General features: G+C 43.3%; 2 protein-coding genes across 3 annotated transcripts; one reads left to right on the top strand and one right to left on the bottom strand.

Moving 5' to 3' along the window:
- Positions 1–1597: 1597 nt before the first annotated feature.
- LOC121508365 (serum response factor-like) lies at positions 1598–16792 on the bottom strand. Of its 2 annotated transcripts, XM_041785165.1 has the most exons (8): positions 15911–16792; positions 12390–12659; positions 10675–10867; positions 10383–10532; positions 5192–5290; positions 4951–5112; positions 4799–4878; positions 1598–4013 (listed from the first exon to the last, which is right to left on the bottom strand). In XM_041785165.1, exons 1-8 carry the CDS (start codon positions 16283–16285, stop codon positions 3927–3929), a joined length of 1416 nt encoding a protein of 471 aa, XP_041641099.1. In that variant the 5' UTR covers positions 16286–16792; the 3' UTR covers positions 1598–3926. The 2 variants fall into 2 exon arrangements, with proteins under 2 accessions (XP_041641099.1, XP_041641100.1); XM_041785166.1 differs by lacking the exon at positions 10383–10532 and having other exon boundaries at positions 15911–16790.
- Positions 16793–21343: 4551 nt separating this feature from the next.
- Positions 21344–26757, top strand: LOC121509135 (opsin-5-like). The gene is made up of 6 exons (XM_041786370.1): positions 21344–21470; positions 23373–23578; positions 24555–24654; positions 25284–25388; positions 25864–26087; positions 26290–26757. Exons 1-6 carry the CDS (start codon positions 21344–21346, stop codon positions 26755–26757), a joined length of 1230 nt encoding a protein of 409 aa, XP_041642304.1.
- Positions 26758–27845: the final 1088 nt, after the last annotated feature.

Consider the following 27845-nt stretch of genomic DNA (forward strand, 5'->3'; position numbering starts at 1 on the left):
ATCGAACGCCAACTGTATCATAACGTCTACTTCGGCGTTCGCATTAAAACGTCAAATTTGTACGTCTTAACACGTTAAAACTGCGTTAAGACAAAAGAAATGCTCTGTTAACAAGTTCATTTTTTACATATTAGGACGTTTAAATTTGGGTGCTACCACTTCATCAGTTTCTGAGGGGAAATCCTGTATACAATCATTATAACAGAGGAATCTATTCCCCACCTACTTTGTATAAATTGGGGTTAAGAAATAAAAGGCCATTACTTCAATTGGGGTTAAAAAATAATATTGATTTATGGTGACATTAAACACCTGTTATTTTTGTACTGGTAACTAATTGCAGTACATGCAACTTGTTTACAGTATCATACATGACATGTTGTGATTACCTATGTGCCCACTAGATGGCAGTATTAGAGTAATAATGGCAACCTGTTAAATTTTGAAACAAACCCAGGCAAATGGACTGTCCCAAATCAGTTACGTACAAGACGTGATTGGTACGTAGCCAAAACGTACCCAGTGGCAAGATCCACATGACCACAACGTAGGCATACGGCCCAATGCAGCCCCTACGTCTAAAAGGGGTGGGTATGTTGACTCCAACCAATAAAATGGAAGCCTTAATGCTCTAGACAACTTAATACATAAAAAACGTACTTGTTAACACAGCATTTTCTTTCATCTTAACGCAGTTTTATACGTGCTAAGACATAAATTTGACGTTTTAATGCGAATGCTGAAGTAGACATTATGGTCCAGTTGGCGTTCCATAGTCCAGCCTTTACGGTAAGGATAAAATCTTGTGGAATTAAAATGTCCTGACTGGTTTTTGTTAAGTATGTATAACAATAAATTTATTTCGTTTTTCCCACTTTTTTTGTCCTGCAATACAAAACTGCCATGAACACAGTTTGTTCTTTGATTCACTGACAATAGAGTGTCTATCTTATTTAGGGCCCTAGCACTAAGGGTGCTAGGACTAGGGGTCAACCATCAGCCTGGTCGATCATTGGGGCTGATAGACATTTTTTAAGTGCTCTACTGAGGTGACAAAGATTAAGTGTCTTTGGTGATATTGGTCTGAAAAGGTTCCACATTTTTACAAACATATCCTAGAGGTTTGATATGATTGACTCCAGGTCCTTTAAGATCATTGGAGACAAGTTCAAGATAAAAAAAACCTATCACATGCTTGAGATTTCATCACAGGGCGGGGCTACAGCCAGAGGTCAAAGATGGACAACTTCTTGGCAGCGTGCAAAAAACCCATTTCATTTTAAGTTAGGGGCTGATTTCAAACACCATCAATTTCTACAAGTATGATCCTCCTTACAGGTCTCCCTGGTAACAGTCATATATTAATATTATAAAATTAAACAGTTTAAATAAAATATGAAAAATAGGAACATTTAGTCTGCTTTAATTTATCACCAATATCAGTTCATAAAATCAAAGGTTTTACAAATCTCTGATCCCCACAGTAAACCTTCACTGTCTGAGGCCTGTCAGAGGTTATTTCATTGATAATAGGCCTACAGCTTGGTGGCGCCCCCCAGTGGATGAGGACTGCCCCAGTAAACCATATTCAGAGTGCTCTTGTTGATTGATGATTTATTGGCCCTGCGTAAGAAAAACATCACTGTAAGACAAGCTGCACCAGTGAATCTGTCTCTTTCAGCCTCTGTAGAAAGTGTTTTTGTCCACTCCAGGCTCCTGTAGAAACATGACAGACTTAACAAGCTGCTTCATCGTTTTAACAAAAATACATACATTTTATTTATAACATACTCAGATTGGTTATTCCTCCTAAATGTGAAAAACTGAACTTTTAATGTCAACAAAGAAAAGAGAGCCTTCTGATGTGTTCAGGGTCAGAGTCCATGTTTGACCCCCGTTTGTCTTCAGTTTGCTCATCAAATCCAGGGTCCTTGAACGCACCGTCACACATTAACCTAAACCCCACACCGTACTGTATGAGTGTCAGATGTAGTCCTGTGTGTCCTGTGCATACTGATCCTCTTCTATGATACTAACAGGTCTGTCAAGCTCATTAAGCTGGACATTTTCACAGAGAACAGCTGTGAGAAAAGGCCTGTGTCCACAGACAACACCGCTGTACTGGTAGGCAGCTCTGGTTTTCAAACACCAATGTAGTCCAGCATTTTCAGCATCATTTCAACAAAAACCAATGTAGTCCAGAGTTTTCAGTCATTTTCAACCAAAACCAATGTAGTCCAGAATTTCCTGCAATTGTTTTCAAAATAAACCAATATACTTATATTTTCAGCACTAATTTTTAACAAATAAACAACGCAGTCCAGAGTTTTCAGCGCTCACTTTTAACACAAACCAATGCAGTTCAGATTTTTCAGCACTCATTTTCAACCAAAAACTATGTAGTCCAAATTTTTCTGCAGTTTTCAACAAAAACCAATGTAGTCCAGTTTTCAGCACGTTTTACAATAAACCAGTATAGTCTTATTTTCAGCACTAGTTTTCAACAAAAAAACAATGACGTCCAGAGTTTTCAGCGCTTAGTTTCAAAATAAACCAATAAAGTCTTTTATTTTCAGTGCCTATTTTCAACAAAAAACTATGTAGTCCAAAAATTGTCAACGAAACCAATGTAGTCTTACATTTTCAGCACTTATTTTCAACAAGATCTATGTAGTCCAGAGTTTTGGGCACTCATTTTCAAATAAACCAATGCAGTCTTATATTTTCAGTGCTGGTTTTCAACAAAAACTAACATAGTCCAATGTTTCCATTGCCTTTCATGCTCTCATGAGAAGGAAAGTTGTGCTTCTGGGTGGCGTGTCTCCCTCATTGGCCAATAAAAAAGAGGTGGGGCTTATGATACCAGTTTTGCCAACAACAATGGTGGAGAAACCAACATTTCAGGTGCAGAGCTGCTGCTCATGCCAGGACAAGACTTTTCATCGTCTTCTTGGTGACACCATCTTGAACAAAGACAGTCGTCTGTGGACACAGGCCATGATGGTGTACTGTACCTTTAAGAGGCAATTGTGTAGCAGAGCAAGTGGACAGTTTTTGGCACTTTAGTTTCTAAATCAGAAAGTAGAGCATAAAAAAGATAGAGAATAAAAACTGATACATTCATTGACAGATACTACACACACAGGTGAGTGCCACCTGATCATCAGTGGGATGACGTCATCGTCTGTTTGATCACTTCTCATAAAAAATAAAGCAACATTACCAAAATAAAAGTCTTCATTTACCAGCTTCCTGTGGACAGTTTTAAAGACTTTGATCATAAAACCCTTAAAATAAAAACTCATTTCATCTTGTGTTTTTTACTCTCTGCACAAACAGCTGTTGGTCTGTTTACACGATGAAGAAACTTCGTGAGTTTCCACATTAAGAAGGATTGTTTGGTACCATGACCGGGGTCCATTCCTCTCCTCTCCTCCTCTGGTCTGCGTTCACATCAGTAACATGGTTCTTGTGTTTGTCGACAGTCTGATCCAGCAGGTGGAGGGATGAATAGAGTTGGTTTGAAGGATGGAATGTTTATAATCTTTAAAGGATGACAACATCAAATGCAGAGGATAGAATGTTGGTGAAGCTGGGGATGTTGGGGCCATTTTCCCTCTGTTTTTGCCAAAAAGTGGGTCATAGTTGGCAACTTTATGAAAAGCAAGGGAACCCTCACTTTTCATAAAGTTGCAGACAGTCAAATGAAGGAAAGACTGTTGGTAAATCTTGTCCATGACCACCTCTCAGGCACATCCAGTACTTCAGACCAAATGAACCAGACTTTGGGGTCAAATAGCCTCAGATCCATGCCCCGGTCCCTAATGTGAACCCAGCCGTGGAGTAAACAGGAAGCAGGTTTTTCCACTGACACACTAAACTGAAGTCAGACGACGTCCAGCTGTGTGAGTGTGAGAGACAGTCCGTCAGTCGTCTTTTGATTGGTGGACATCCAGGCTGACGACCTGCAGCTCCGTCAGGTTACTGCTGCTGCTCTGCTGACTGATCACCATCTGAAACGCAGCGCAGGAGTCAGGAGGGAACAGCTGTTCCTATCAAACTGGTCTTATTACTATTACTGGACTATGTTAAATCAGATAAACACATCTAGACCTGATCTAATCATCTGTGCTATTCAGAGCATGTTTACTTTTTAATCTGGTTTTGTTGGTTTATTATGTCTGAATGGTAATGGAATGGTAATGTCCTCCATGTGCTGCCAACACAGATGCTGCTGGAGGCTTTAGTCGTTAGCATCAGCAGCGCTAGCTGTTAGTGTCAGTGATGTTTATAATGCTGTGTCTGACACAACGTACCGTCTAATGCTCAGCCTGCCCTGTTCTACCAAGAGAAAAGTTTTTAGCCTCACTGTGGATTCTACGATCCTCGGTAAGAGGAAGCCTGGCCTCACATGCATGCATGAATTTAAATGAGTGTGTAGTGTGTGTGTGTTGTGTAATGTGTAGTGTGATGTCATCAGTGTGTGTTACAGGGTGCAGCTGTTCTGTTGTGTAGTGTGTAGTGTGATGTCATCAGTGTGTGTTACAGGGTGCAGCTGTACTGTTGTGTAGTGTGATGTCATCAGTGTGTGTTACCGGGTGCAGCTGTACTGTTGTGTAGTGTGATGTCATCAGTGTGTGTTACAGGGTGCAGCTGTTCTGTTGTGTAGTGTGTAGTGTGATGTCATCAGTGTGTGTTACCGGGTGCAGCTGTACTGTTGTGTAGTGTGATGTCATCAGTGTGTGTTACCGGGTGCAGCTGTACTGTTGTGTAGTGTGATGTCATCAGTGTGTGTTACCGGGTGCAGCTGTACTGCAGACACGGGGATCTGCGTGGCGACAGGAGGCAGGGAGGTGAGGAACACCTGAGGGAGGGAACCTGCACGCAGACACGTGTTACACTGACGTCATGGTTAATCAGACTGTGGTATCCATGGTAACACAGACATACCAGCATCATGTGACTGGGCGTGGCCTGTTGGGGGGAAGGTGTTGAGCACAGTGAGGCTGCCGTCACCTAAAGAGGACGTGGGCGTGGCATACATGACGGTGTGACCTCCGGGGTACATCATGTGACCAGTGACGGAGGAGGAGGAGGAGGAGACGACGGGGGCTGTGGAGAGACAGAAAATTAAACCTCAGTGGTGAAGACCAAAACAGCAGACCTAGATGGTTTAAGGACACGTTCTTACCTGAAGAGGAGGCAGGGCTTTGTGTGTCTGAGCTGCTCTGATTGGTCGTTGTCTGCTGAGGCTGCACCTGGATGGTCTGTAGCTGCTGAGGGACTCCGCCTAATGATGACATCACACATTAGCAACATTGACACCGGCAGTTCTAATATCTGTGTATGAATTCAGATATCAGGCACCTTCAAAATAAAACAATGATCCTCTCTGCCTCAGGATTTACGCTGCTTATACTGTATACATATGAACAAGATGTCTATACCAGCGTTACTCAACCAAAGAGCCAAATTGTTGAAAAATACCTTTGCAAGAGCCACAATCTAAGTGGTGAAAACAGCTTGAAGTAGCAATAAAAATAAGTTAAATGTGGTAAAATTGGTCCAAAAGTGGCAAAAAATGAGAGAAAAGTGACTAAAGTGGGCAAAAAGCAGTCAAGTGGCAAAATAGAGCAAAATAGGAAACAAGTGGTGTTTAAGAGCAAAAGGTAGCTTAAATGGGCAAAAATGAGATAAAGGGGCTAAAAGAAGTGGCAAAAATGGGCAAACAAGAAAACAATTGATATCTAATGGCAAAGGGTAGCTTAAATGAGCAAAAAGTGGTGAAAAAATTGTGGAAAAGAGCAAAAATGGTCCAAAAGTGAAAAAAAAAAAAAAATTAGACAAAAGCAACTAAAATAGGCAAAAAGTTGTCAAGGGTAGCAAAATATGGTTAAAAAAGAGGAAAAAAGTGGTATTAATTGGCAAAAGGTAGCTTTAATGAAAAAGTGATCAAAAAATGGTGAAAAGTGGCAAAAATGGGAAAAAAGGGTCTAAAAAAAGTGGCAAAAATGGGCAAACAAAATGGGAAAAAGGGGCACTAAATGGCAAAAGGCAGCTTCAATGGGCAAAAATGGTGAAAAGTACAAAAATGGGATTAAAGTGGCCAACAGGGGAAAAGCATCAAAAAGAGGTGGCAAAAATGGGAAAAAATAGAAAAAGTGGTGTTTAATGGCAAAGGTATCAAAATGGTAAAAAATGGTGAAAAAGAGCAAAAATGAGATAAATATGGCAAAAATGGGACAATTAAAGCTTTCTGTCTAAGTCTGGGAAATAAACTGATTCATGTAAACAATTTCTGAGGTCAAAGTTTCCATTATTTAAGGTTTTCTGGGGGATTCATATTTAAAATTAAGACATAAAAGAACACAAATATTCACAAAAGAGCCACATGTAACTCCAGAGCCACACGTTGAGTATCACTGGTCTATACATTTGTGGTTATTTCTGCTTATCTACGTACACTCTACTTTATCTATATCTGTCTTCTAATGGGGACAGACTTATTAGCTCACTAGGAGAATGTCTGTTCTTTACAAGTATTTCCCAAGTGCTGTATAACAGATTGGAATTTTTAACACGGCTTTTCTAAACATCCTAGTTAATTTTGGACGTTAAAATTATTTTACGTTGCATTACAGAAACAAATTTATTTAAGAAAAAAATCCCCCATGGTCTGAATAATGCTCCCCCTGATGCTAACAGTCAGTTTTGTGTCTCCTTCTTGCTGGATAACAGCCGGCAGTCATTTGTGGTAGTTTTAGTCTCAGAATCTCTCCTGAGGAATCCCAGTACATTCTTCTTTGGCTAATCTCTTAAACTCCTCCAGATTTGATGGTCTCCTGGCATGGACCTTGGTCTTCAGTTCGGTTCATTTCTTATCGGGGTAGATCACCATGGTGACTTACTCTGAACGGCTAACCTGCTCTGGAGCAGGGTAAGTTGGAGGTTGAATCTGATCCTATAAAATGCCCATCCCACTGGCCAATCAGCTTCTCCGAAACGATGGTCTGCCCTTTTCTCCTGAACCCATTAGACAGACGAGCACAACTAGTGAGGAGAGCATTAAGACGCGAAAGAGTGTTCTGAGACCGTTTAAACCCACTGGATCAACCCGATAATGCGCTTTATGAGAGGTACCAGTTCTCGCGGCCCAGACTCATCTACCTGTGTGAAATCTTGGAGCCGTTTATTGCCCGTGCGACCCGCAGGAGCGGTGTGATTGTCCAATATGATATGAAATCATACGTAACCATAGTTAGAGGTAATATACCAGGAAGGGATAATCAAACTTCATTTATATAGCTCCTTTCACACATTCAAATGCAACACAAAGTGCTTGACAAATAAAAGGGATGTAATGCTAATGTGAAACAGCACATTCTTCCATCATGTCATTCCTACACTTCATTCACTGTGTTTGAGGGCTTTCTTTCTTTAAAGAGCGAGAGTGTATTTTAGTCCAGCTGCTGATTTGTAATTTGTTAATTTAGGTCAGACATCAACTCGGTATGCATGATTTCAGTGTGGCGACAACTTTAAGCTTAATTGTAGCATGATGCTAAGACATGAAACAGACCAACTTACCAGATGCAATGATATTTTTATACTTATTTTTAATCTGCACTCACGTTCTTTTCACTCCAGAAGGATTACATCTGGGGGAATGAGATAATTGTAGTGCACGAAATTCCTTTGCAGAGTATTTTGTTTCATGAGATTCATGAGTGTGATCAGTGTCAGACTGAGCCATTGGTGAGTAACTTACGCATTTACACAGTCCGCTATGCACTGCCACGAATTTTGCCTGTGATTGGCAGCCGCCACGGTGTTTCCTTTTTCCAGGATTCAGACTTTTGCCTCCTCGTACTTCATCATTATTAATCTTTGCTCCTCACATGTGAAGTAGGATGCCCTGTCACTTGCTTCCCTGCAATTCTCCATCTGTTTAGCGCTCATGATTGCGATTGGTCAGCTGCCTCTGTGCCCTCCCTTTATATGTGCGCGTTCACGGCTCTTGATGAGACAAACCTGGGTTGAGTTACCATGTGGATAACCCGCGTCGTGCTATCGATTATCCTGATTGCCACTGTTGGGGTTAGTCAACCCTGGATAGATGTGAGTTACCCAGGGTAAGCTGACCATGCGTCATGCTATAGGCCCCAGGACTCACAGATGTTTCTGGTCATGGTTGTGTTGAAGAAAAGCAACAACCCAGACCCAGTTAAGCTGCTGACTGCTTGGTCGGACAAAAGGACAAAAAGTGAGTGTTAAAGTGTTAATTGTTGATAATTAAACTTCTGCTACAGAATCCTGATGCACTGATGGATCAGGGGAGACTAATCTGTCTGCTGCAGCACTGGAGGTAACCTCAGGGCTAACTTCACTGTTTTAATTCGTTATCAGCGAGCAACAAGAAGACACGAAAGCGGGCTTAGTCTTAAGAAGTTTGCTGTTGCTCTCACAGCTGAAATGGAGCAGTCTACCGTCCTAATCATTTCAGTTTTCAATCGCTTTTCTCCTGTCACACTAGGGAAGGGGTGTCAAACTCAAGGCCCGGGGCCCAAATCCAGCCCGTGGAGTGATTATATCTGGCCCACAAGATTATTTAACATTTGTATTATAGGTGGCCCACCAGTATGAGGTCTGCAGAGTTCCTCCCTGTTAAGCTATAAAAATCAGAAAAATTTAAGAGTAAAAAAAAAAAATTCATAAAAAGTCAAGAATGTGGGGAAAGAAATTAATTTGTGTTTTTATTTCATATTTTCAATTTTGCATCTCAAGATTATGAGTCAAACTTATGATTTTGACTTTTCTCTTCATACTTTGACCTTTTCAACTCAAAATTTGGACTTTTGGATTTTTATCTTTTACACTCCCGATTCTAAATTTTAAGTCATATTTTGACCTCCTTACTTTGGCTTTTTGATCCCATATTTTGACTTTTAAACTCATGATTTCAATCTTTTTTCTCTTATTTTGACATTTTAAATTAATTATTTTGACTTTTTATATTGTATTTTGACCTGTTAGACTCCCGATTTTAAATTTTTAACGTTTTAATTAGGACTGTCAAAATTGACGCATTAATGCGGATTAATTCATCATCATGATTAATCTGATTAAAAATTTTAATGCAATGAACCCATCTACAGTGCAGAATGACTCAAAATCCCTGAAATGTCTCTGGCAACGCATTTTGGGCAGTTTGTCCAGGGTGACCGTCGAGCAGGCCGCCGTGCAAATGGGTCATTGATCCAGTAGGGACCAACCAACTCGATATGGAAGACGCTAAACAGTATGTTGGCCCTCTCGATGGGAAATTTGAGTACAAAAAAAAAAAAAAACAAGAGTCAACCGACATAAAGTATTATACAAATTCTGCAGGAAGGTGTTTTCTTTTCACCGAAGCACTTCCAGCTTAAAATGCCACATTAACGCCAAGCATACGTTTGTCGGAGATTGAGTCTGTTTGCTTATGCAAAATGAAATGTGATTAATATAGATTAAAAATGAATGATATTTAATCATGATCAATCGAAATTAATCCACAGCAACCCTGTGATTAATATGATTAAAAAATTTAATTGTTTGACAGCACTACTTTTAATTCATCAACTTGGATTCTAGCGCATATTTTTCCTTTTTCCTGACCCTAATTTTGGCTTTTTAATCCCATATTTTGACCTGTTAGACTCACAATTTATCATTTTAAGTCATATTTTGACTTTCAAACTCATGATTTCAAATTTGATCTTATATTTTGTCAAATGTTGACCCTGTTAGGCTCTCAGGTTCAACCTAAACCCAGAATCCGGCCCCTGCTGTGACTGACTTTGACACCCCTGCACTAGGGTGTGTGATTATGGATGTGGATATTTGTGAGTGGTCCTTGCTTATCATGGGACATGATGGCAGTGTGAGACTATTTGAAGAGAAGGCATGTTGGACATTTGTCGTAAAGGTAGTTTTTTATTCTTTAGAGGTAAAGCCACCCAGTGACTCTTCTCAAATTTATATTTTAATACTCCCACCCATTTTTTTTAAACCAAAAACACTTTACAACACTTTAAAACACTTCCTTCTCCTGCAGGAGAATCCACCTGAACAGTCAACTTTCAATAGTTGGTGACTAGCTGATGATCAAAGCTGTTGCTGGTTGCATCACTAGTCTGAACATGCAGGGTTCTTCTCAGGGATCAGCAGAGATCAACACTGACTGAATCGGTCTGATGGTAAAAATCAACTCAAACTCTAAAATCTATGTGGGTTAAATCTAGTTTTATCTGACATGCGGGCCAGACGTGTCCAAACCCTCATGATTGGACAGATATCACCTCTACCACAAACACGGACACAGGGGGGCGTGGCCTGGTGCTGACCTGACAGTGACACGGTGGTGGGGAGGCGGAGCAGCGTGGTCGGCTGTGTGGGGGAGGCGTGCAGAGGGGCCACGGGGCCCTGCAGGGCGAGAGGCGGAGCCTGCAGCTGGCTGAGGGGGATGGTGTGTGTGCCGGGGGGCAGAGCGCCACCTGTAGACAGGTGAGGAGGGGGCAGAGCCAGAGACAAGTTAGCAGGAAGCAAGAAGCAGAGCGTGAAGTCAGCTGATCATGTGACATCATCAGTATGAGAGGATAGAGCGGCAGCAGGTGACAGGAAGCTACGCCTACTTACCTGACATCAAGGTGAGGCTTCCAGGGAGCATGAGGCCGGCCGGCGTCTTCAGCACGGTGCCGTTAGTGGAGGAAGGCGGCTGCCAGGAGGCGGCGCTGGTCTGGACCAGGGGGACTGAGGAGGAGGAGGAAGGGGGTGGAAGAGGGGCCTGTGTGCTGCCTGTAGATGCGGTGAATGGCGGTTTGATCAGATCCTGAAGACAGACAGGTAAGCAGACCGTCAACAGGTGAAACAGGGTAAATAAATAAGAACGACTGCAGCAAAATACAAACATTTTTACAAAAATGTCATTGTGTGTCTTTGTGCTGGTTCTGATTCAGCCGATATTAAAAGACATTACAGACTCTGAGAACCACATCATAGACTCTGAGAACCACATCATAGACTCTGAGGGCCACAACACAGATTCTGAGGGCCACATCACAGACTCTGAGGGCCACATCATAGACTCTGAGGGCCACATCATAGACTCTGAGGGCCACATCACAGACTCTGAGGGCCACATCACAGACTCTGAGGGCCACATCACAGACTCTGAGGACCACATCACAGACTCTGAGGGCCACATCACAGTCTGAGGGCCACATCACAGTCTGAGGGCCACATCACAGTCTGAGGGCCAAATCACAGGCTCTGAGGGCAACATCACAGTCTGAGGGCCACATCACAGTCTGAGGGCCACATCACAGACTCTGAGGGCCACATCACAGTCTGAGGGCCACATCACAGTCTGAGGGCCACATCACAGCCTGAGGGCCACATCACAGCCTGAGGGCCACATCACAGTCTGAGGGCCAGATCACAGTCTGAGGGCCACATCACAGGCTCTCTGTCTTCTCTCTCCATTATGAGCTACTCCAGGTTCCTCCAGGTTCTAAGTGTATATAGATATGTGCTATTTGGCCAAGCAAGACAACAGCCTGCCATTGGTTGTCACAGCTCATGTGACATAACAATATTGTGGGTAGCATTAGCTGCTCCAGCAGGAAAGATTGAAAAATGGATGAAAAATTTGTTTAAATTTGTGGCGTAAAGATAAACCAGCCTGTATCAATTTAAGCGGTCCTAAAAGCCTGTCGGTGACCTGGGTGACCTTTAAACATGAGTAATGTGAGCCGTAGATGCTTGCTAGGTAGCTGAATGAGCATCACTGATTTTTGCTGAAACGTCTTACGGTTACAGTTTTCTAGAATGACACAACAGCGGGCAACAAGAGGGGGGAAAATTCAGTGGCTATGATTAATGTTCCTTTACCTTTTCATAACCTGTTTCTGTTCTATCATTTACGACAACGCTGGTCTCAGAGGGTTAACAGCTCAACTAGTTACATTTAAAACAGAAGGAGAGTAGCCTCACAGGTGTAAGGAACAGAAACTGATGATAAGAAATAAAGTGGATGAAAATGGATGTGATTTGAGCTATTTTCACTTTAAGGGCAAAGTCTTTGTACACACCTGTTAATCATTAAATTCAGGTGTTTCAACCAGACCCACAGGTGTATAAAATCTTCACTTAGCCATGCAGTCTCCATTTACAACCATCTGTGATTGTAAATGGGTCGTTCTGAAGAGCTCAGTGACTTTAAGTGAAGTCCTGTGATGGATGCCACCTCTGCCATAAGATGGTTGACGAGTCAACTGTCGGTGATAATATTATAAAGTGGAAGCGGGTTCACCAGCCCCTGTACTACTCTGACCCAGAGAACTTGGCATTACCTTGGCGACCTCTGAGCAGCCGTCAGCCTCAGACACCTGGTAGGTGAGGTCGGTCTCTTCGAAGCCGGTGGCGCTCATCCTCTGGTCGGAAGAGGGGTCAGATCGTGGCGGTGAATCGGGGGAGTTGAGGCAGGTCTGGATCAGAGCTTTACCTGTCTCTGAGGTGATCATCGGCTGCAACTTCCTCGTCGCAAACGTGTACACGTGACCCGTCTCACTGGCTACGAGCAGCAGCACCTGGGTACCTGTCAGCGTGGACAGCTCGTATGCCTGCGGGGGAGGAGAGGGGAGGGTAGTTAGAGCCCAGTTCAGGTCAAAGATTTACAAAGAGGCAATATCTGGATCTGCTGCTCTGCAGTGATCACATCGATTCAAAAATATGAAAGGTACCCATCCCTTGCTGTGCATAAGTTCAATTGTAGCCCAGTCAGTTCTGACTGACAACAGGGTTTAAACTTGATCATCATTAGTGGTGTTGGTCTGGTGTTGCACCAGCTGAGATAGTTTCCTCAGGCTATTTTCAGCTGTAAGCCTTCTTAGAGACAATAGGAAGGAGAAGCAGAGCTGTAACAAACATTGGGTTAAAAATACTGTCGCTAACTGGTTAAATCAAGTGGAAATGTCACATTTCAGACAACATTTAGGTTAGTTTGGATGTAAAGCTCTGCTAGTTTAGATGCACTGTACACCTCTGTTGTTTGGTCCAGACTTTCAGACTTTTCCTTTGATCCAAAACTGAAATGACAGGTATGAAACCACCCCTTAACCATAGTCCAGACCAAACAGCTGGACCTTGGTAACCTGACATGCCAGAGAGACAGTTTCATACATCTGTTGCATGGACAAATTTCACATTTACCAGGAGAAGCTCCCATAGAGAGTGTTTGGAGAGGGCAGGACTTCTCAAAAAATACTCAGAAGGTGATTGGACAAACGTTCTGTCTGTCACATTCATGACGGACCAATCAGAGTGACAAGACAGGATTAAGTTGTTAGGATGCACAGCGTTAATTGTCACAGTGTTAATTTGGTTGACTAGTACTATGACTAAAAATGTTCGTCGACAGCCTTTTTTTCCATGACAAAAACTAGTGACCTTGCATAGCAGAGGGATGTGTGAAACAAATCCATGTCAGGTTAAAAAAAACTAGACTAAGGCCGGCCACACACAACAGGATTTCAAGCCTGATTTTAGGCAAGATTTGACCCCCCAGTGATTGTGGGGGCGTATACCGACAGGAGCCTCGTTGCAAACGATTATTTGTCTGAGTGTGTGGTGTCAACACGATTGATTTACTTCTTCAAATCACGTCGTAGCCTCCCAGACCCTGAATCGAAAATATCACACATGTTTGATATTTACGATTCTAGGTCGTAGTGCCGCTGACGGAGTACCCAAAACAACCAATGAGAGCGAGCAGACTGGGTATTGTCACCAGACGGTAATACGCCATGATTTCATCCTGAGTCTTTCCCTTGTTTTATGATTTTTGCTGCACCTGTAACACACGCCAGGACAGCCTGTTGGGGAGAGACAGCAGGACGGTATCGACAGACATCCGTGTTTTTTTTTCTGAAGTCACGTGATCACGCAAGGTCGTAGGCAGGTCGGCAGGTGTGTGGTCTCCAGTGATCTGACAGTCTGGCTGAGTCGTCCAGTGTGTGCGTTCAGAGGATTAAAGATGAGAAATCTTTGGAAATTGTCCTGAAGTTTGTGGTCTCCCACAGTTTTAAAATAATTTCAGATTAAAAAAAATCATCTAGTGTGTGGCCGGCCAAAGACTGACAAAAATAGATCTGTGATGACTAAAACTGACAAAAAATAAGTTTAGTTTTCATCAAGATGACTAAAACTAGACTAAAATGTAATTCCATTTTCATTGGACATTCAAAATCTGTGATATTTCTCCACTGTGGGTAAATCTGTCAAAACAAGACATCTGTATCTATTCTGCCTCTCAGCTGTAGAAAGCAGGGACCCCAGGTTTGGTAGAGTACAGAGAACACACTACCATGATTTGGTACCAGATTTAGGCAAGAAAATAAACACTTGAACTAAAAGTAAAGGCTAAAGTGTGAGGACTTTTTATGGACTAAAACTAGACTAAAACTAAAATGCATTTCATTTAAAGTCTAAAACTGAGACTAAAATTTTAAAAAGCTGCCAGAATTAACACTAGAGCTGTGAAAAAATATCGATACGGCAATATATCGTGATACTTTGACATCTGATACAATATCGATACTTCACCTCTTAATATCGATTTTTTTGTAAAAAGTAAAAACTCATATTGTAGCCAAGTTCTTAGTAAAATACGACTTTCGCACCTCCACATGGCTTACAAAATAACAACACCTGCGCAATTCAAACCAGACGTTTGGAAACATTTAGGCTTCAAAGTTAAAACGGGGAGCACAAACAGCGAGTTAGAGAAAGGAAATGCTGTTTGCATGCTCTGTCTTGCTGCCGTGAAATATAGCGGGAACACCACCAACATATTGTGTGATTTACATATACATCATCTCTATATTTTTCTTAGTTAACTGTGTAGAATATCGCAATATATCACAATATCATGATATCCTGATATATCGTGATACTATTGTATCGTGATGTGTAACCTATCGTGAGGTTCTTGCCAATACTCACCCCTAATTAACACTGGCACAACTCAGAATCAGTTTGGCAGGAGAGCATGATACTTATGCCGAGGCCAGTCAGGAGAAGACGAAAACATCTCTGCCAAAAAAAGTTTATGGTGCAGCGCTTTGCTCTTGTTTTAATGAAGAAATCTGGCACTATTCTGATAAAACTGCCTCTTTTCTACTGCTTAACCCTTCAGCGGTAGCGGTAGCTGCTGCTGTGGCTACATCCAAGCTAACTGGTCCACTGGCAGCCATTCCAACTCACCACATCGATGGCTTTTAAAATGTGGATTAAATAACGACAAGGATGGAGGAAAGGAAGCTGGTACACAAACAGGAGCTAGCCATCATGGCTCAAAATACAGAGTTGTATAGGAGAACCAGCTCATCATCACTTGGTTACGCACCCTAAAAGGTTTTTGGGTTGACAGTGAATCACAGTTTCAATTAAAATCATGTTTGTGACAACATGAGGATTTTTTTACACGTTAACGAGGCTCAGCACTAGACTCTAAATTCTTGTCTCCCTTCACCTGGATCGGTCTGAAGGACTGAGTAACGTATGATACTGTTCACATCCATGCTTGATAAATCAGTTAACCTGGTAAGAATCACTTTTTGATCAAATGTAAAAATTGCACTGACTGTACATGGAAATGTCCTGATAACTACAGCCTATGGATCCATTTAGAGCTGTTAAGTACTAACTTTAACTTGTTCTTCCTGTGGTTTCCCACTTCCTGACCCCAAGGACAATTAGGATCACATGATTGCAATCAACCAAGTAAAAGGCACCAATTTAGTATTAAAGCAACACCGAGAACTTTCCCTCTCTCTGGCCCCGCCCCCTCTCACCTGTCCCTAGGTGAGCTCACCTTTTTCATGATCCCCGTCTTCCTCTTGCTGAAGGTGGTATACCTCCTTAGTTTGTTGTCGATGAACTCCATCTTGATCTTCACCCTCCCCCTAGTCTTCTTCCCGGGTTTGGCCCCTGGTACCCCGGGGCTGAGTCCACAGAAGGCCCCGCCGTGGCCCCCGGAGGATCCAGCGGACTGCCTACCGACCTCCCGCTCCCTCCTCTCCCGCTTCACCCCCCTCCTGTCCCCGCCGGAACCCACCGCGTCCTCATCCTCTCCGGACTCCGAGTCCAGTTCGGAGCCGCTGTAGCCCTCCTCCCGCTCCTCGAACCGGCCCTCCTCGCTCCCGGAGCCGGCTCTGCTGCTCATCCCAGCGCCGCTACCCGCCAGCATCCCCCGCCGGTCCCTCCCACAGCCGGGCTGTCACCCACCTCCCCCCCGGCGGGCTCTACCAGCGGGGTGAACTCTGAGCTTCCCCCGCTGCTCGGCGCCTCCTCCCCGGGCTCTCTCGGCTAAAAGCCCCGCTAGATGCTCGGCTAACCCAGCTAACTAGTTAGCATCAGTTAGCCTTGTTTAGCAACAAGTAGCCATCAGAAAGACCGCGAAATCACTTGGAGAGCACGCGGGGCAGAGGTAGCAGCTCGGTGGGAGAACCGGGGACAAATTCCTCCATAAATCCGACAACATGAAATAGAGAATAAAGTTTAAAGTTTGTGTTTCTGTACAGTAATGAGGGAGGCCGGCCCACTCACTCACTCCGCTCCACATAAGGAAATGAGTAGCAGCACCCTCAAGTATCCCTCCACTCAGGGATCTAGTTCTACTGATCTAAAGGACTAGATTTACACCTGTCCCGTAGAAAACCTCACCTAGTATCAGACACGTCACGTGACGTCGTTCTGCACATATTATGATTGAGGAGTAACAGAAAAAACGGAGGCTGTGCGGAAGGATACGTAACGTCGACGTGTTGTTTCGAACGTGCAGGAGAACTACTTTCCTCCATATAAAGAAGCACGTTTCCTTTTATGGCGCGACCGCTCCTTATATGGTCATTTAGAACTTCAGACTGAAAAACTACAGACACGTGCAGAGAGGAAGAAGAAGAGGAGAGGGTTTAGCGAATCTTTCTTCTGTTTTTTATTTTCTCACCTGTCCCTCTGTCTCTTCTGTTGGTTAGAGATATTTTAGTTGAATCTAAATTCATTGTTTTCGTAAAGTAGTAATTTCATGAAACTCCTTTAATATCTAATATTTATCGTTTTCAGTGCTATAAATAAAGAAAACTGACTGAGTCTAAGTAGTTGGCAGTGTCAGCTATGGTCAGTGTTGAGGGAACTACTCTAAAAAAGCTATCATTACTTTCTAGAAAAGTGACATTATTGATTTATTCACAGTTAAAGTAACAAGTTTCAGTACTAGTTGTTCTGCTGTTGCATTACTCCTTGTCACTTGAGAACTTCAGGAAGATGTGGCTCGGTAGGCAGAGTCAGCTGGCTGTGGGTTGGCAGTGAAGTGTAAATGGGTATGGGTGTGTGTGAATGGGACTGGCTAGTCCTCCCCAGCAGCCTCTGCCATCAGTGTGTGAATGTGGAGTGAACCAAGTAAAAGGGTGTGAATGGGCTGGTGTAAAAGCACCAACAAAGTCATGAAGGTCAGACCAAAACACCTCACAGAAAAAAAGTCCAGACCCAGGCCACAGTAGGGAACATTTCCTCCACCAGTGCAGGTATCATGAGCCGGTTTACCTTCTGGTGACCTGTTGCTGACTGTTTGGTGCTGGCAGGGGCATAGCTAGGGACTTCAGCCCCCAGAAAGAATTTACACAGGGCCCCCCTTAACTGGCAAGACAGGTAACACATGTTGAGTCTTTATTACAAATATCTATGCATTTTAATGTATTTTTGAAACATAATTTCCCCATTTATGAACAACATTTTTATTATGTTTGAATTGAATTATTGAATTATTTCACAGCGCTGTATTATACCATTGGGACATTTTAAGGGAGGAGCAGTATTGTTTTTTACTCTATTTGATACAGATTTCAGTCTGTTGACCGATTCATTTAGTCCAGTGTTCTCAACCAAAGAGCCAAATTGTTGAAAAATGCATTTGCAAGAGACACAATCTAAGTGGTGAAAAGTGGAAACTAAAATAAGTTAAAGGTGGCAAAAATGGTCAAATAGTGGAAAACACTGAGAGAAAAAGTGACAAAAATTAGAAGATAAAGCAGCAAAAAAAAAAGCAGAAAGTGGCAAAAATGGGTGGGAAGTGACCAAAAAGTGAGTGAAAAGTGACTTAAATGGGCAAAAAGCATCAAAGGGTGGCAAAACGGGCAAAAAGTGACAGCGGCGAAAACGACGCGTTTCAGACGGAGGTTAAAATAAGGGTTTTTCAGGACGCCAGTGTGAGAAACATGAGGAGTTTTATGAGCTGTAAACCATGAGACGCTACTACGTGGGTGTCAGAGATGGTGTATAATACCTCCACTTTAATGTTGCCTCTGTTGACCCATCATTGCAACTGTTAACCCCTTTTAACCACTTCTTACACCCCATTTTCTCCATTTTAACCCCATTTCACCATTTGATATGCAGGTCTGTAGTTAAACCAATTTCTGCCAATATCTGCTTATCTCTTCTTTCTCAGTTAACCCTTTTATGCCAGTTTATATCAAATTTTCATCCCATTTCACCAAATTTCCACCAATTTCTGCCAATTTAAAGCCATTTCAGCCTCATTTTAACTCCCTTTTATCACTATTTATGCCAGTTTTTGTGTCTTTAACCCATTTCTGCTACGTTTAAAATTCAACTTCATCAGATTTTCAAAATTTTTGCCATGATTAACCCATTTTTAGCAATTTTTAAACCATTTTAAGAAGGCTATTTACTACACACATGAATAAAAACAGATATTTGTTTCTTTGATAAGAGTGGTTATCATTCAGGTAAAAATATAAAATATGGATACCCCAGCTTAACTTTACAGTGGACCATGAATTTGCTGACCCTTATGGGTCCCCAGTTTGTTCAACCACCTCCAGGTACAGTGGGGGTCCCTGGTCCCTGGCACCTTCATTTTGGGGGTCATGGGTGGAAAAGGTTGAGGACCCCTGCTCTAGTCTAACAAATCCAAAGTAGAGTTCATATCTCCACTCATCTACAGATGTCCTTCTTCCATGGACTCATGCATGTCAGTCGCCTGGATCAGGGAGTTTTGCATGAGCGTGCACATAAAAGAGCGCTTGATTTGTTTCCTCACTGCTCCCATTTAACAGGGAGGCTGAGGATTTACAGCAGGGGTGTCAAACTCAATCACAGCAGGGGCCGAATTCTGAATTTGGGTCCAACCTGAGGGCCGAACAGGGTCCACATTTAACCATAAACTGTCAACCTCAATTTCACAAGCAATGAATTATTGTCTATCACTCTTGATAAATGTTTTTGAGATTGAAAAAAGTCAAAATGATAAATTTAAGGGCTGAAAATATGAGATAAAATTAACTTATTAGCTCAAAAGGTTCTTACATGGTATTTAAAGTAAAAAAATATTTTAAAATGCAAATATATGAGATAGAGAGTTTAAATCATTATTCTTAACAGTGGAAATATGAGATAAAATTCCAAATTTTGAGTTTTAAAGGTCAAAATATGACTTAAAATTTAAAGTTGAGGATAAAAAAGGTCAAATTATGAGATAAAAGTTAAAGTAAGGAGTTTAAAATATTAAAATGTGAGAAAAAATGTAAATTTTGAGTGTAAAAGGTCAAAATGCTACTTCAAAATTTAAAATTGAGGACTTTAAAGGTCAAAAAATAAGATAAAAAAGCAAAATTGTGAAATAAAAAGGTCAACATATGAAATAAAAAGTCAAAACCATAACTTTGAGTCATAACTGAGATGCAAAATGAAAATTCTGAAATGAAAACAGAAACATATTTTTTCCACATTCCTGACGTTTTATCTAATCATTTAAACTTTTTTCTTTTTCTAAATTTTTATGACTTAAAAAGTATATTTTAAATCATCAAGGTGAAGTTTACATTTTTAAACTGGAGGAAATCTGCAGACCTCAAACCAGTGGGCCGGTAATAATAAAAATATGATATGATCTGGTGGGCCGGTATAACTGTACCACGGCCGGATTTCGCCCCCGGGCCTTGAGTTTGACACCCCTGATTTACATCAGCGCCAGTTACAGGAATAACAGTTTACAGCAACAGTACAATGATTGCTGAGTTAGCAGTGAAACATTACACAACTGTGTTAAGACAAATATGTCATTACTTTGTACCACGTTACACCCAGCACTGGCTATGGTGGCCCTGAAGGTCCACCACAAAACATTTAAGTGGATGCACAAACATAATTCAGCTAAAACATTTATTCAACATGAAAACCTTTGATTCTACCTTAAGATATTTTGTGAAATGTCAGCAGTGTATTTCACAAAAACTTGTTGTATTTCGTGACACTTTCTACAGTTGACAAGTTATTTTCTTGGATCATCAGTACGTGTGTAACGGGCGTCCGCAGATATGAACATTTCTGATATTTACAGCTGGTACATCAGCGATGGATGGATATATAACGTGATTACAGCTTTAGTGTGAGTATTTCATGTGCTCTTTTTTCTGATTTAGAGGGGTGTGGTGACGTTGCTTTATCTGCTGTGTGGGCTGCAGGTGTGTTTGTTTCAGAGCAGCAGGAGGTCACAGGCGGGCGGTGTCTGAGCCTCAGCCGCTCAGGACGCTCTGTACCCGACCAGCCAGTCGACCCCCCGCTGAGCGGACCGGAGATCTGCTGGCCCCCCCGCTGAGCAGATTGGATCTCTGCCGCCCCTGCAGGACGCTGCAGGATACTACAGAACCAGAACCATGTCAAGTACCGTTGGCTCTGTGGGCGTGTCCTGTAGGTCTGAGAGGAGATGCATCAGCATGTTTGGTTCACTATAACTGATTTTAGATAAATGCCTCGTGTTGGGTGTTACCCATTACTAAAATAGGGCGGGGCCTTGACTAGCAGCCATGAAAAGGCAAGGATGGAATGTTTTAGAGGCTCTGATGACATCATAATTGAAGACAAGGATGGGCTGCTTAAGGAGCCTAAAAGGATGACATCATACTCAAACGTCAGTGAAGCTGGGGATGTTGGGGGCGCTTCCCTCCATTTCTGCCAATAAAACGCCACAGTTGGCGGGTCCTCGCCAGTTCCAATGAATGTGAGTATCCTCATGTATCAGAGCAGAGTTCAGCATGTAAACTACTACAAAGGACTGTTAATGACATCATCAGTGAATGAGCCAATCAGGGCCTCTGGTTTTACTTGGTGTGACCTCTGACGTCTGGCCGCGGTCCAGTTCTGAGCTGATCCAGGATCAGGATCAGGGTTTAAATTTATCTCGGATTAACTCACCGCTCCTCAGAGGACTCGCTCAGTCTGCAGCATGTCGGCGTCTGCGGCGGGGACAGGCGTCCCCTGGAGGAACAACAGCTTCATACTGGGAGGGGGCCGGGACCCTCCTCTATCTGATCAGGGGGAGACCATCATCGGGGTGTACCTGCTGCTGCTGGGTGAGACGGCACACTCATAGACATCCCGACAAACACAGAGACAGACACAGAGACACACAGACACACACCGACAAAGTCTGACAGACTGACGGCACTGAAGGGTGAAAGTTTATGAACTGCTCCTTTAAATCAAAAACCTTGTATCTCCTGGTTTAAACTGTAGTAAATAAAAGGCTAAACCTTGTATCTCCTGGTTTTAACTAGTAAATAAAAAGTGAAACCTTGTAACTCCTGGTTTAAACTATGGTAAATAAAAAGCTAAACCTCGTATCTCCAGGTTTTAACTAGTAAATAAAAAGTGAAATCTTGTATCTCCTGGTTTAAACTGTAGTAAATAAAAAGTGAAACCTCATATCTCCTGGTTGAAACTGTAGTAAATATAAAAGTGAAACCTTGTATCTCCTGATTTAAACTCTAGTTAAAAAAGTGAGACCTTGTAACTCCTAGTTTAAACTGTAGTAATCATAAAAGAGAAAACTTGTATCTCCTATGAGGCTAATTTTTTCCCCTTTCCCTTGTCAAAAACATTCAGCAGTAATATTTTTTATAGTTTTAGTCAAACAAAAATCAAACAGACATTTCCTTACAGCTCGATTATCAAAGATCTGTTTTTAGCAACGCTAACCTTGTATGGTGGTGGTTGGGACCCAATTACGGGTCACAAGGCCCTCTTCAGTGGGTCATGAATGTGTGGCTGAAAAACAGTTGTGGCAAAGGTGTGAAACTGTTTTTAACATGTTTGTTAGTCCTGTTTCTCTGATTTCTCACATCTCTCTAGTGCTAAACTGTTCCAGTTTATTTGGTCCAAAAATGTCAGAACATGGAGACAACAGTTCTCACTGAGGAGATGGTTAGTCCTGAGGGCCCTCCAGTTAAAAACCAATGGACAAGTTACGCCACGTGGCCCCGCCAAAGGGCCATGTTTACATTTCTTCAGGGGGCCAAAGGGCCACGTTTTTAGCCAATCACAGTCATTTTTTAGAGTGGTTTCTTTTGTAAACAAAGGTCGTTCTGTTGTGCCTACTGTCTTTCACCCTCTCACCCCTAAATCCTGGGACGGCTCAGTGTGAACTCATATAACCTCTCAGGTCAAGTGACCCCACTCTCTGTGAGTCTGCATGAACACACCTGAAGGAAGTAAACAGAGGATTACTGAGTTTGAACGTCTTCACCTGTAGACATCAGAGCATCATAAACGATCAGTCACCTGTTTATAAAAATGATCAGATTTCATGTGAATATGATGGGAATTTTAAACACATTTCTTCCTTTCTTTTCAGCAGTTTTTGGTTGTTATGCAGATCTACCACCAGCTGGTGGCTCTGGGAGAGCTGAAAACTGTTTGCAACCTGCAGTTAAATAACAAAAGAAGAAGACAGCACTGCTGTCACACGGAGGGACTTATAATGACTTCTTTAACTTTAGACAGGATTGTTTTTCTGATGTGAACGATCAGTGAAATCATGTGATTAACATCTTTTTTCTAAGATTTATTTTTGGGCCTTTTATGCCTTTATTTGATAGAGGAAGGACAGAGGATAGACTTGGAAACAGGGAAGAGGGCGGGGAGAGACATGGGGCAAAGGGCCACGGGCTGGATTCGAACCCGGGCCGCCTGCATACACGGGTAGCGCCTTAAACCACTCAACCACCTGTGCTCCCAACATCATTTTTTAATGTCTAAATCAGTGAATCAATGCTACATTAGCTAGCCCATTAACAAACATTTCTATTATGTGTTAGCATCAAGCTAACAAACTCTGCTATCCATCCTGGTCCATCTGTTAGAATCTAATTTTGCTGGAAGTAAGGGTCACTAACTTGATGAGTAGTTTTCCTAGAAATTCACATCCCTACTGTAGACGTGTGCCTTAATGTTGTCCGTCTCCATGGTGATTCCAGGTTGGCTCTCGTGGTTTGGAAACAGTATTGTCCTCTTCGTGTTGTACCGACAGAGAGCCACGCTGCAGCCCACAGACTACCTGACCTTTAACCTGGCCGTGTCAGACGCCAGCATCTCTGTGTTTGGATACTCACGAGGAATCATCGAGATCTTCAACGTGTTCCAGGACAGCGGCTTCCTCATCTCCTCCATCTGGACCTGCGAGGTACTCCCACACTAACCTAAGACTCACCTGAGACACACCCACACTCAGCTGAGACACACCCACACTCACTGGAGACACACCCACACTCAGCTGAGACACACCCACACTCACTGGAGACACACCCACACTCACCTGAGACACACCCACACTCAGCTGAGACACACCCACACTCACTGGAGACACACCCACACTCAGCTGAGACACACCCACATTCACTGGAGACACACCCACACTCACCTGAGACACACCCACACTCACCTGAGACACACCCACACTCACCTGAGACACACCCACACTCAGCTGAGACACACCCACACTCACTGGAGACACACCCACACTCACCTGAGACACACCCACACTCAGCTGAGACACACCCACACTCACCTGAGTCACACCCACACTCACTGGAGACACACCCACACTCACCTGAGACACACCCACACTTGGCTGAGACACACCCACACTCAGCTGAGACACACCAACACTCAGCTAAAACACACACACACTCACCTGAGACACACCCACACTCACCTGAGTCACACTCACCTGAGACACACCCACACTCACCTGAGTCACACCCACACTCACCTGAGTCACACCCACCCCCCCCCTTGAGACACACCTGAAAAAAGCCCGAGGGTAGATGATGGGTGTTTACTGAAGGGACCATTCTCTTGTATCGTACCCTCCCACCATTACTCCCTTCTTCTCACTAGTTCCATCCTTGCCTTTGCAGACGACTTCACCTTTGAAAGCCAATCAAACATTCCCTCCTTGCCAATGAAGCTGTCATCCTTTTAAGTTTATAAACATTTCATCCTTGCCTTTCACATACACCCCATAGTCATATTGATGGATCTGCGTGCATGGTGGTTGGTATCCAAACTTTGTCATTTAAAGGCTAAAGCCTTCATTATGAAGGAGGCGGAGCCTGAACAGTGACGTATCTGTGACATGTGTTGATTGTGTCATACAGGTAGATGGTTTCTTCACACTGCTTTTTGGCCTGAGCAGCATCAACACTCTGACAGTGATCAGCATCACCCGCTACATAAAAGGATGTCACCCCAACAAAGGTGAGCCAACAACGGCACCACATACACCTGTAAACATCACATGGTTTACTGAGAGCGAGCTGCACTCCAGTCAGGACAGTATCTTTAAGGACCTGTCTCCACAGTCACTGCATTTGGTTCTGCAGTGTTCATGTTCTCTGGAGAACCGTTGTAGTCACAGAGACGCTCTCGCTGCTCTCATGGTGCTCAGTGATAACAGAACTAGTGTCATCGCTCCCTCACTGGCCAATCACACTCTAGAAGGGGTGGGACTTAAGATACCAGCTTTGTCAACAACAAAGAGAAACAAGTCCGACTCATCTTTTAGAGGAACGGTTGCAGGTGTAGGTCAGGATTTATGTACAGTGTTCTCATGTTTTAACAGTGAGATTTCCTTCAATACAGACCGTCCTTAACACATGGGGCTATTTAAAACAACCTTATGGATGCTGTGGAAGAAAGAGGTCAACTTTTATCTTCTAGAAATGCTAAACGACAGTGAAAAGCTCTCTGGAAGTGAGGTTGTGGGTGCTGAGAGTGAAACAATGGCAGCTGTGGACACAAAGACTCAGACCCATTCAACATGGTGCTGTTGTGGTATGATAATGTTCTAAAACCGACATCTCTGTTTCTCTGCTTGTGTGTCTCAGCCCATCACATCAGCTGGACCACTGTGTCAGTCTGTCTGGTGTTCATCTGGTTCACAGCTGGATTCTGGTCTGGAGCCCCCTTGCTGGGCTGGGGCAGCTATAAAGGCAGGAGTCAACACTTCTTTGATTCTGTTTAATTCTTTGATTGCTGTGTCTTGAACATGATGATGTTCCCTAACCCTAATCCTCCCCTGTCCCCCAACTCTAATCCTTACATGTTCCATAGCCCCCCAACATTCCCATAACCCAACCACCCATGTTTCCCAAACCTAACTCCCATGTTTTATAAACCTAAGCCATCAATGTTCCCTAATCATACCATGTCTGTTAACCCTTCCATGTTTCCTAACTCTTCCATGTTCTCTAAACCTAAACCCCCCATGTTCCATAGCCCCCCTTCCCCATGTCCCCTAACCCTCAGGCTCATCAAGCAGCTCATACAGTTCAGGAGTTTTCCTGCGGTTCAGAAATGATTAATACTGAGTTACTAGGACTCATGTTTAAGGATGTTATGTATTTAGACATCATTTGAATTTTGTCAAACTCTAAACCAAGGTATGATAATAACCTTCTCTGACAGACCGTGGTTACGGGACTTGTGAGATCGATTGGGCCAAAGCAAGTTATTCGGCCGTGTACCGGTCCTACATCATCTCCATCTTCATATTCTGCTTCTTCATGCCTGTGCTCATCATGCTCTTCTGCTACGTGTCCATCATAAACACGGTAAAGAGAGGGAATGCGCTGTCTGCTGAGGGCGACCTGACCGACCGCCAGAGGAAGATCGAGAGAGATGTCACCATTGTGAGTCTTCATCCCTACTTTTTTAATGCTAACGGCTGCTACCTGCACAGGGTCAGATCAGGGACCGACCAACCAATCAAATTAAACAAGGGATTAGAAAACTGACCAATCAGAGAGCCATCAGACCAGACCAGGGACTGCTTGTAGTCCAGAGTCTGATGATGATGGCTCTTATATTCCTGGTTCTTTCTGTTCCCTGCAGGTTTCCATAGTGATCTGCACTGCCTTCATCCTGGCCTGGTCTCCGTACGCTGTGGTGTCCATGTGGTCTGCGTGGGGCTTCCACGTCCCCAACTTGACCAGCATCTTCACCCGCCTTTTTGCCAAATCAGCCAGCTTCTACAACCCGCTCATCTACTTTGGCCTCAGCTCTAAGTTCAGGAAGGATGTGGCAGTGCTGCTGCCGTGCACCCGCGATGCCAAGGACACCGTCAAACTGAAGCGTTTTAAGCCCAAGGCCGATGCCCACGGCCGGCCTGCCGCAGGGGGCGGGGCCAGACTCAAAGTCAAGAGGTACACTTCCCTGAAGCATCAGAAACTCGCCCACAGTCCAGACTCAGGCATGGGGAGCCCTCCCAGCACGCCACCGCCACCTGCCAACAAGGAAGTGTTCTACATAGAAGTCCCCCAACCATCTGAGAACTCTGAGTACGAGTGTGCACGACTCTGAGGAACTCTACAGACCTGCACAACAATCAACCAGGTCTACAATCAACTGACCTACAGACAGGGTCTATTAGCAACCTACCGACAGGCCTACAATGAACCAACAAGTCAGGCCTACCATCAACCAATCAGTGGGGTCAATAATCAGCCAAATCACTGGGCCTGATGGACTCACTAGGTCTACAAGTAGCCAACTAATAGACAGGATCTACAATCAACCAACCAACCAACCAACCAACCAACCAACCAACCAACCGGGTTAACCATCAACCGCCTGACTGGACCCACAGTTAACTGACCAACTAAGTCTGGAATCAATCAACCAACTTAGTCTATAATTAACAAACTCACTAGGCTTAACGAACTAACAATAGACAGGGTCTACAATCAGCCAACCAACCAAACAACCAGGCCTATCATCAACCAACTGGGTCTATAATTAACAAACTCACTAGGCCTAATGAACTAACAATAGACAGGGTCTACAATCAACCAACCAGATCTACCATCAACCACCCGACTGGACCTACAATTTACTGATAAAGTTGGTCTAAGAAAGTGACCTAGAGCCAAAGTCTGTGAGTAACCTACAATTAACTGACAACCAACCAACCGAGTCTACAATCAACCAGCTGATTTGACCTACAATGAACTGACTAACTGGGTCAAAGATCAAACAACCAACAGGGTCTCTGCTCAACCAGCTGATTTGACCTTCAATTTACTGACTTACTGGGTCTAAAATCAACTGACCTAGAGACAGGGTCTGTGAGCAACCAACTGACTTGGCAATGACAATTAATGGATTAACTGGGTTGAAGATCGACAGACCAACAGGGTCTGGTATTAGCCAGTTCACTGGGCCTACATTTAACTGACTAAATGGGTCCAAGATCATCTGACTGGAACACCAGGTCTATGATCAACCAACCAACTGGGTCTACCATCAACCAACCGAATGGGACTAGGATCAACCACATGACAGAGAGGGTCTATAAACAGACAGGGTCTATGAGCAACCGACTGACCAGCCAACTAAATCTGATTGACTCACCAACAATTTGGGACTCAGATCAGCCATATCGCAAAATC

The sequence above is a fragment of the Cheilinus undulatus genome, linkage group 4 (genome assembly GCF_018320785.1).
Source record: "Cheilinus undulatus linkage group 4, ASM1832078v1, whole genome shotgun sequence".
Lineage (NCBI taxonomy): Eukaryota > Metazoa > Chordata > Actinopteri > Labriformes > Labridae > Cheilinus > Cheilinus undulatus.